Genomic DNA, 9,497 nt, shown 5'->3' on the forward strand with positions numbered 1-9,497 from the left:
GGCTCAGCCGGCGCCGCTGGTGGGCCCACGGGCGGGGGTCGCTACTCCCCGCACGTCGAGCGTGGCTGTAGGTGTCGAGACGCTCGGGGCGAGGAGGATATAACCGTCGCCAGATGCGTATCTCGGCCCTAAACGTTTAATCTTCCTTCTTTTGAAAGGTTGAATAACCCCTTCTTGCCTCAAACGAATAGGCTGCAGCCAAAGATGTCCCCGTCTGCAGTATCGGGTATGTGCAAGCGTTACTTTTTTGTACAGTGTTCAGTAATTTAGCGACAGTCTTTTGGAGCATTGTGTGCCCTGACCTTACACAGACAAGACTAAGTCTACTTGCCATTTTATGACCATCATGGAAAATAAGCATGGGTAAATACATTTTGTTGTGCTTCTGAAGAGTTAAAACCTAGATAAACCTCTTTGGTCTTCCTCGTCCTAGTGCTGTTCAGACTGCTTTTGTCACAGTGCTATCCATATGTTTTATTCTGTGCTCTTTGAGTCAGTCGAATCCTTCTGATTCTTACTAACCACTTTTTTTGCCTTGAAATAATCTCTGACGTCCTTGAGATGGTTGTATAAGAGTCATCCCATCAGCTGATAGTACTTAATAGTAAAAAATTGTTTTATAAAAAGCCCTAAGAGTAGTCTTGGAGCAGAATCACAGAGGCTCAGTTTCACACACAAAGCCTAGGTGCTGCACTATAAATCCACTGCTTTAGCAAAATAAACAGGAATCTAAAAAATTCTAGACCATATATGGAGAAGAGTAGATAAACACTGAATGAAAAGCATAAGCAAAAGGAAACACCTCTTGTCTCTCTGCTAACCTTAGAGACAACTTCAACCTTGCTCAGGTTCAATAAGGGCATTTTGATAACGGTAACACTGGACATAATTATGCTTAATGTCGTCTGTCGTGTTTTGTAAACCCAAATAAAATGTATAAACTCTGCACGTACTGCATGTGAAGAGTGAAATAGTTAGAAATGAAATTAGTAACAGAACACTGACTGGAAAGGTGCCAAAAGTAGCAAGGAAAAAGTTAAATGGACAGTACTCTAGCTTTCCTTCCTGTATGTGGGATCGTAATGTGTAGCCAAAACCTGGGAGTGTCTTTGGAAGTGGAATCTAGGGCATGGAACCCTGTCTTGCACAATTGTTTCTCTAGCGTGGAAACCTTACTCCTTTTCTTTTGCAAGACAGTCGGACGAATAGTTCCTGTAATTTCTCTTTTAGAGCATCTGCCCAGGAACTGGAGGCACAAGTTTCATCCATTCCTCAGGGACGTTCAGATTTGCTTTTCTCCCTCTGGGGAGAGCATGTAGTAAAGGGGCAGACCATTTGGCCACGACTGTGATCATCTGTAGAATGAAATACAAGATCATACAGTCAGAGAAATCACAGGGGAAAGAGAATCTGCCTGTATCCCAGGAGTCGGGGCATTCCAGGGGCATGATTCTGGTGGTCCGATCTTTGTTTCTACAGTTGCTTGTCTGGATCTTTGGAAGAAGTACATGGGCAATCCTTCAAGTGGGGAATTAGAATCCAGGATGGGGTTTTATTATATTTGCTTTGTTACCTCTTTTCTCCTCCTTTCCCCACAAATACTTAGTTATTCCTTGCAGAATTATCCTAAGGGACACTGAAGTACCCCTTTAGCACATAGTGCAGAACTTTTGGCCCTGTTCTGAACGATGAGTTACCTGTCTTGGATTCTTTCGGCAGCAGGGGTGGAGTGGTCAATCCTGCAAGAGTTGAATTGTAACTGCTGACCTGGCTGACTTACTGTAAAAGATTTTTCTGGTTGAATACGACAACTGGATCAGACTGTGAAAAGCAGTGCCACTTTCGAGCATCTCGGCAACTCTTAAACATGCAGCACTGTCGAGATTCTCGGCAAATGGGCTTTACTAGCACGAACCTGAGGAGTCTGGATGACGTTGGGAACAAACGGCTGCCAAGCAGGGCTTGTAAAGATTCCAGTGTTACTTTTTGACAAGATTTTTGACTGACGATTCCTTTTATGGATCTGGCTTCCGAGTATTTGTTTGTGTACAGGTTTCTCACTTGTGCTGTAGAAAGAGGTTTATCTATTTCACTGAGAATTGAAGATGAAAAGTGTTAAAGATCATGATGCAAAACAATGGGAACTTACTGTAACCATGTGGAAGATACACATTTCCTTACGTACAGCAGAAAGCTAAATTTGTCACGTACTCCTTGCAATTTTGTCTCCACAGTAACTCGATTAAATTGAACCACATTTATCCATTATTCTTCCTTACTGATGTTTTGTGGTGCTTTTAGGCCCTGCACATCTCTTTAGGCTTGCTGGAAAGTGTTTCAGTTTTGTGGAAGCCACGTGAGTAATGTCTATTTTTTGTATATTTGTATATTTTGTATATTTGATTCTCTATATTTATTAAGGAACAAAGTAGATTTTAATTCCAGTCTGAAACATTTATTCTTTTTCTTTTCTATTTTTTTTTAAGGTACAAGTATGAGTTTTGTCCTTTCCATAATGTCACTCAGCATGAGCAGACTTTTCGGTGGAATGCCTATAGTGGGATTTTAGGGTGAGGCTTTTAGACTTTTAAGTTCTACCTGTGTTGTTACCAGATCATTTTACAGAGTGTCAAAAAGGAGGCAGTTTTAAAATTCAGATTCTTTTATTGGTCAGCTTAGGGCATTGTAGTTCCCGAGGTATTATGCATAAAAATAACGTGGCTTGAAAAATTCTGATTTTTTTGTTGATAAATACTAACATCCTATTTTAGCTAGAAGCTGATTAATAACCAGTGCCAGCTGCAGGTGTGGTAAGTTCATGTGTGAAAGTCAATAATGTTTAACTACAGCTTATATTAACAAAGATCTCATGTCCGTTCACCATTTTCACTTTGAGTTGAATATAACCTTACAAAATGAAAAGTGCTTCATGGCTAGTGGTTGTGTTAAATGTATTTAATAAAAGGTAATAAAAGACTTAATGTGGGCCTCAAAAAAGTATCCCAAAGCGTTCAAACACCGCGGAGTACCCAAATCGTAAGACCTAAGATAAATGTAATTGTAAATCAGAGCACTGCTTTAAAATTACTACCTTTCTAAATATTTTGTATATAGATGTCACTTTTTTCCTATATGCACAATAATTAGGGAGACAATATGAGAGGAAAAGGGTACATCAAGATGCTGAGAATATCACTGGCTTTAGGACTAGCAGAAGTAGAGGCTAGTTTTTGTAGGTGCTCTCACCAGCTCTAAAAATCCCGCAAACACTACGAGTTGCACAGGGTACCTAGCATCATGGAATGTGTTGTGAGATTGATGTATGAGCTGTATTTTATTGCATTTAAACACAGATTTGTAAGTGCAAAAAAACCTGAAAGCTGTTCAAAATGCTCTCCAAGTCATGCTGCTGATAACAAACCACACTGTTGATAAGGTCTTGCCTGTGAGAAATGGAAATACTAAGACAACAAAAATGAAGTATATATGGTTAAATTGAACATGGTGTAAGGGTGTTCCTGTTTTTCTTCCTGAACACTCACCTTTTTCTTTCCAGTAACTTAAAATAAAATTATGTCCTGGTTTTTTTTTTCAGAATCTGGCATGAATGGGAAATTGACAATAACACGTTTTGTGGAATGTGGATGAGGGAAGGGGACTCCTGTGAAACCAAGAGCAGACAGACAAAGGTATAATAACCTAGACTGTGCTAATTCAGACAGCGTGGCTCTCTGTACACACTCATGGCACTCTACAGACTGAAATGCTCCTACCTTGAGGAAGTCATTTAAGATGGGATGTAAAACATAGACGAATTCCTGTAGGAGCTAGGTGAATGGATGGAGGAGGGCAGCTAAAATGAGGATGGATTTTGAAGAAGGTTACTTACTTATTATTACGGGTTACTTTCAAATCTTTTTTTTCCTTGTTAGAGTTGTATATTCTGGTATTATCATTACTGTAGAAACATACAGTAATTTATGTCAGAAAAAACAAAGAAAAAGAGCTATTTGCGGAACTCAAGGTGCCAGCCTATTGTGCTATGAACATCCAGGAAAAAGGAGGGAAAAGAATTAGGCAGGTAACAGCAGCATGCTGAGAAACTTAAGAAAGGTGTTAAAACAAGAGCAGAGGGCATGCAAGGAGAATTAAAGAAGGAAACAAATATATGGGAGTGGCAAAGGAACGAACTCAAGAGAAACAGATTCTAGTGTGGGTACATTTTAAAGAAAAAGTAAAAATTCTTCTTTTGTGGAGTGGTTAAAATGTTGCTTTCACATTCAGACAGTCTCTGTGTCAAGTAACTATTCAACTGGAAGGGTAAAGAAGGGTGTCTGAGACTTGCGCACTGTGTGGCACAGGATTCGCATGTTATGTATCCTTTTATTCACTAATGTTTTTCTTTTTCCGCCTCCCATTTCAATGTGTTACATGTTTTTACTGATACAATGAATTAAACCTCACATTCCCTGCTGACACGGATTGCTGTCATGAAGAAGAGCTGAAGATCCCGTATAGTTCACAACAGGCTGCTTTCCGTGTGGAGGATGCGTAACTGTTACAATGATGGGTGACAGTACAGTCCTTCAGAGAGAGGGATATGTAGGTGGAATCGTAACTAATGTGAAGATGGGATAAGGGCCAGGGTATCTTGGCCAGTGTGAAATTAGTCTGTACTGTGATGGAGGTGCCTTGTTGATGTTTTTATCTTCTGCAGGGGCTGCAGGAAGAATTACTATTCTTATTCTTGTACGACCCTTGATATCCTGATTCAGATCTTTCACTGGTATTTAACTTTGAACAGACAGAAAATACTGGTGCTGCCAGTTTAAAGATGAAAACAAATTTCTATGGGCTAGATGTGTATTCTTCTCTTTATTTAGCTCATTGGTCAGAAATAAAATTTAGGTGAACTATGCTTATGTCAGGAGGTTCTAAAGGGTGTCTTGTTCACCCTCCTTTTGTCTCTCACTCTTGCTGAAAATCTGGTGCTTGGGAGTCCAAGGACCACCCATAGGTGGGGGGATCGTTTCCCATTACAGGACACAATTTTCACATTTGATACAATAACCTGAAGATGTGTTTGCTGTGGTTCTTTTTCGGTGGGTGACAGCACTGGAAACTGACATGACATCTGCTAGTGCTGAGACAGCAAACTGATCATCTGGCTGGTCCTGTTTATGTGGAGGTGTTTCACTCACCTTTCTTTTTACTGATGTTTAGGTTCATCTTGTTTGTGGAAAGAGTAATAAATTGGCTTATGTGTCTGAGCCAAGTACTTGTGTTTACTCTCTGACGTTTGAGACTCCTCTCGTGTGCCATCCTCATTCTCTTTTAGGTAAGATTTAGAGAATCATTTGTGTGTGGAGAACCGGCATATTACGCCAACTTCAGAGTGTAATTTTTTTGGTTCTTTGAGTTTGTAACTTGATATAAATGAGTATTCAATGTAACATAACATACAAAGTGTATTTTAAATTCCAATCATTATAACACACAGATATTTCTCAAATAAATTGTCATTGCTAGTATAGATCTAGTGTGGGGTTTGTTTTTTTTTTTTCTTTTCTTGGACTGTTCATAAGAATCAGCCCTATAGTATCTGCTCATTTACTTATATTTCAAAAAGGGAGAACTCAGTTAGAATTACATTCCAGAAAGAAATATGAGGCCTTATAGCTGGAAATAAAAGAAAAAATACTTGGTTGGTGGCATTCTCCAGAAACTTTAAGTGCATGAAGTGGAATTTAAGTTTAACCCCAACTCTTGAAACCAGTAGAAACTATGTATTGTATAAAACACTGAGTTCTTAAAAGAAATATGCTTGCATGGTACTAGAGGAGTTTTTAACGAATGCAGGGCAGCACTGTTGGTTTCTGCATGGTTTGCCTCCATTTTTCAGTTTATCCGAGTCTGACTGAAGCCCTTCAGAGGAAGTGGGATGAAGCAGAGCAGCTTCTCTATGATGAACTAATAACTGAGCAGGTTTGTTAATTTCTTCCAACTCTGTTTGGTAAATTGATGTCAGATAGCCAAACCTGTTTACCCCTTTTGGAATGGATGCATTTATTCTGCATTTGGCAAATAATGTTGTGCTCTGTAACTGCTATATCACTGGTAATTGTAATGTTTTCTACAGTGAAGCTTGAGAAATTGGAATGGCCACTGCAAATCACAAGCAGAGATGAGAGTTGGGTGGATTGATCTGTTGTCTTTTGGAAACTTTCTTTTTCAGGGATACAAAAAAACACTGAAGGAGATTTTTGAGGAAGCAGGACTTCTAAAAGCAACAGAAGAAAAGGAAGTTGAGAGGCAGAATAAGAAAATAAGTCTGGAATTTGAAACAGTGGAGAAGTGCAGTAAGGTATAGAGTGTAGTATTTACAATGTGGAATTAAATTGCCACTTTTTTACTGTATGACAGTATCAGTGTGACAGCATTATGTAAAAACTCTTTGGATTCAGCTGAAGTCTTCGCAAGATTATAATTTCTAGTTTCAATATGTAACAGTCTGCAGAGTGATTTGATACCTTTATTCCAGCCCCTAATTCAGAAACAAACCAGCACAACTGAATGCCCAGTAAGATGGGGTGGCGTGCAGGAATTAGTGTGGGCGCTTGGCTTATGAAGACTCCTTCTGGGGAGCATCAGTCTGGAAACGTGAAGGAATTACTAGTGACAATAAGTGTGTAACCAGCCTTGGGAATGTTAACACTTCCCTCTGTGGATGGATAATCACCTAGACTCGTGTCAGAAAGCCTTGGCTGTGTTCCTCACTGACTTCCACGTGTGTAAAGAGTCCTTCTGCGACAGAACTGAAATAGAGGGAAATGGAGGCAGATGGTGTGCTGGGCCAAAAAGTGCAAACTGAACATCAAAAAAAAAAACCAAAAAACCCAGCATGGAAGGGAATTAATTTGATATAATGCAGAGAAGAAGCCGCTGTTGTCATTTTATTTGAAAATGTAGCAGAGACAAAACACCATGTAGTAATGCCTGAATATAACCAAAGAAACTGTGGTTAAGCTGAATATACTTATATAAAGATCACCATTTGGATGTAGTATTGTTAGGAGCTGGAATATTCACTTTTTTTTTTTTTTTAGCTGCTTTGAGATTTCAGATACATGGTTTGAGATTCAAAAGCACTAAGCAATCCCTGGCTCTGTAAGTTAACAGAAACTGCTGAACGCGAGCACATGAGGTTACTAGGTCAAGAGTTCAGAAGGTGACAGATTTCCAGAATGCAGCATTAAGATATAAAATAGAATAAGGCTGGTCCTGTAACAAACTTAGGAATCCAGTTTTGTGTCATGATAAAACGCTAGCTAGAGGATAGATCCGGAATAGTTACAGAGAGCATTCCTAATTTTGACTTTCAGGCTCGGAAAAAAGCTGGCTCCTGTTTTGGCAACGTAGAAATACATCTTTATTTATAACACGTGCACCTTGTTCTTGGAGTAAGCAGTTTTATCCTTCAGATCTTTCAAGTCAAAAGCCGTAACAGCTGTGCACAGACCCGTTATCTTTTATAGACGTCCATTTTATGTACGCGTTTGGGGAGTGGGAAAGCCATTTAATGCATTTTCTTTCTTAGGAATACAAGCAGCTTTCTAAAGAAGTAAAAAAACTTAAAGATTTATTAAGTCAGCATGGTATTGCGTACAAGGGAAATTCTGGTGAGTTTTTTGGTATAGTTCCTTTTCATTATTCTCTATTCAAAATGTGAATACCCGAATGTTGGTTTTGGTTACAGCAAGGATTAAATAATCTGGCATGCATGGAGGTAAAATTCAGTAGACGAAGTGTTTAATAAATACTTAGGTCTTGATTCCTGTGCAAGAAGACTTATACTGCTGCCCAGAAACTCTGTAGATGACATGAAGTTTTAGCTTTAGAGAAAAATTTTGACTGCTGTTGTAGCTGAAGTTTGTCTCTAGTACTTAGGGTGCCAGAGAAGAAGAAAGTTGATGTTAAAGCTTTCATAGCACATAAGCATCTTCTAAGTAACTCCACTTTCTGCAGAGTCAACCACAAAGCCTGACTCCTTCGGGAACACTTGAAATGTTCCCTGTGTCTGTTTGAATTGCTTTTACACTTTCTTAGATACCTTTCTTTTTCTTTTCTGATTTCTGTTAGCTAAGTACCATGTCACATGCAGGTTTTAGAGAGAAAGACTGTTTGCTGCCAGCCCTGAAGAAGCAAGGCTTATCTGGATCAATTCCAGACAAGTTCGGTTTCTTTGTCTTGTGATGATGGTGCGGTTTGGTGGGTTTTGGTTTGTTTTTTTCTTTTGTGGGTTTTTTTTTTGTCCCCTGCACCCCTTCCTTTCTGGCCATTGTGCCCATTATTACATGAATTAATTTCGCTGAATATATATTTACACTTTTTATGTTCAGAATTGGTACCTCAAGAAAACAATGAACCTTTGAGCTAATTAAATGAAGTTGAAATCGGTGACACAATTTTTCCTTCTTTACATTTTGAGAAATTTTCTTCTGCTTTTTTTGATTTGGTGACTTTTCTAGGGAAACTCAGAATTTTTGTAAGACATTTTATCTGCATGTTTCTTTGTGTTATGTTTATGTAGCTGGCACGGTATTTCTGCTTGTTTGGTAATGCACTTAATTATTTAGGATTAGAACTGTATAATCAAAAGCAGAATTCACAACTTACTCTAGATGACTGTTTAGTGAGTTCTGTGATAAAAATGTTTTGGTGCTTAAAAGCAGAAATAACTGATGTCTTAACTATTGCAGCTGAAAATACCAGCGCTGAACATGGAAGTCACAAACTGGCAACTGCAGTGATGAGTGTTCTTAATGGGTCAAAGGATGATGAGCACCTGCACGGTGATACAGGAATCTGGAGTGACACTGCATGAAGAAACTTGGGTGGAAAACAGCAAGTTCACATGGAATGTCAAGCAAGCTGAACATTTATTGTGGCACTAAGATGATTTACCTTCTGCGAGCATTTATGAATTTCTGCCGTAAAGCAACGGGAACGTAATGGAGTGAGCGCTCACCGTTGCTGAGGAGCTGGCTGGTTTCTGACGTTTGTAAACTCCCTTACTAAGGCGGGTGTTTGGCATAGGTTTACAGATTGTGTCTCCAGACCCAGCTTTGTTATTTTCTTTGATCAAGCATGGTAACAGGTGGTGTAAATGCAAAACAGTTCAAGACCAATTCTGTGAGATGGCGCATGAAAGACGCAAGGGCGCTGTTAAGAACCTGTTGTTTCCTCTAATGTGGTCTCGGTGCAGACTTTAGCAGAAAACCCCGTGTTTTCTGCCACAGCAGTGCATAAGGCACCCGTAGGTGGATCATCTCTGGACAGCAGGTAACGGAACCTGTTCGGATCTGGCAGAAAGGCGCTATGAAAACACCAGCTTGTCAGGAAAGAGCAGCTGTGTTAAGGGAACGCGTGGCCATTTTCTGTATGTGGAACGGAATAAAATGGACTCTTCCAACGCGAGCTGTTACCTTTCCTGCGGG

General features: G+C 39.5%; 1 protein-coding gene across 1 annotated transcript; it reads left to right on the forward strand.

Annotated features, from left to right (window-relative positions):
- Positions 1 to 163: 163 nt before the first annotated feature.
- Positions 164 to 8,951, forward strand: GNPTG (N-acetylglucosamine-1-phosphate transferase, gamma subunit). Its single transcript, XM_010132284.1, has 9 exons — positions 164 to 226; positions 2,302 to 2,356; positions 2,487 to 2,570; positions 3,596 to 3,689; positions 5,224 to 5,338; positions 5,903 to 5,985; positions 6,236 to 6,364; positions 7,598 to 7,679; positions 8,760 to 8,951. Exons 1-9 carry the CDS (start codon positions 205 to 207, stop codon positions 8,882 to 8,884), a joined length of 789 nt encoding a protein of 262 aa, XP_010130586.1. The 5' UTR covers positions 164 to 204; the 3' UTR covers positions 8,885 to 8,951.
- Positions 8,952 to 9,497: the final 546 nt, after the last annotated feature.

The sequence above is a fragment of the Buceros rhinoceros genome, unplaced genomic scaffold (assembly GCF_000710305.1).
Source record: "Buceros rhinoceros silvestris isolate BGI_N320 unplaced genomic scaffold, ASM71030v1 scaffold47962, whole genome shotgun sequence".
Lineage (NCBI taxonomy): Eukaryota > Metazoa > Chordata > Aves > Bucerotiformes > Bucerotidae > Buceros > Buceros rhinoceros.

Coding starts and splice junctions, on each gene's coding strand:
- GNPTG (XM_010132284.1), top strand. CDS start 205: ATGTCCCCGTCTGCAGTATCGG. Junction 3,690..5,223: donor CCAAGAGCAGACAGACAAAG/GTATAATAACCT, acceptor ACTGATGTTTAG/GTTCATCTTGTTTGTGGAAA. Junction 7,680..8,759: donor TGCGTACAAGGGAAATTCTG/GTGAGTTTTTTG, acceptor TAACTATTGCAG/CTGAAAATACCAGCGCTGAA.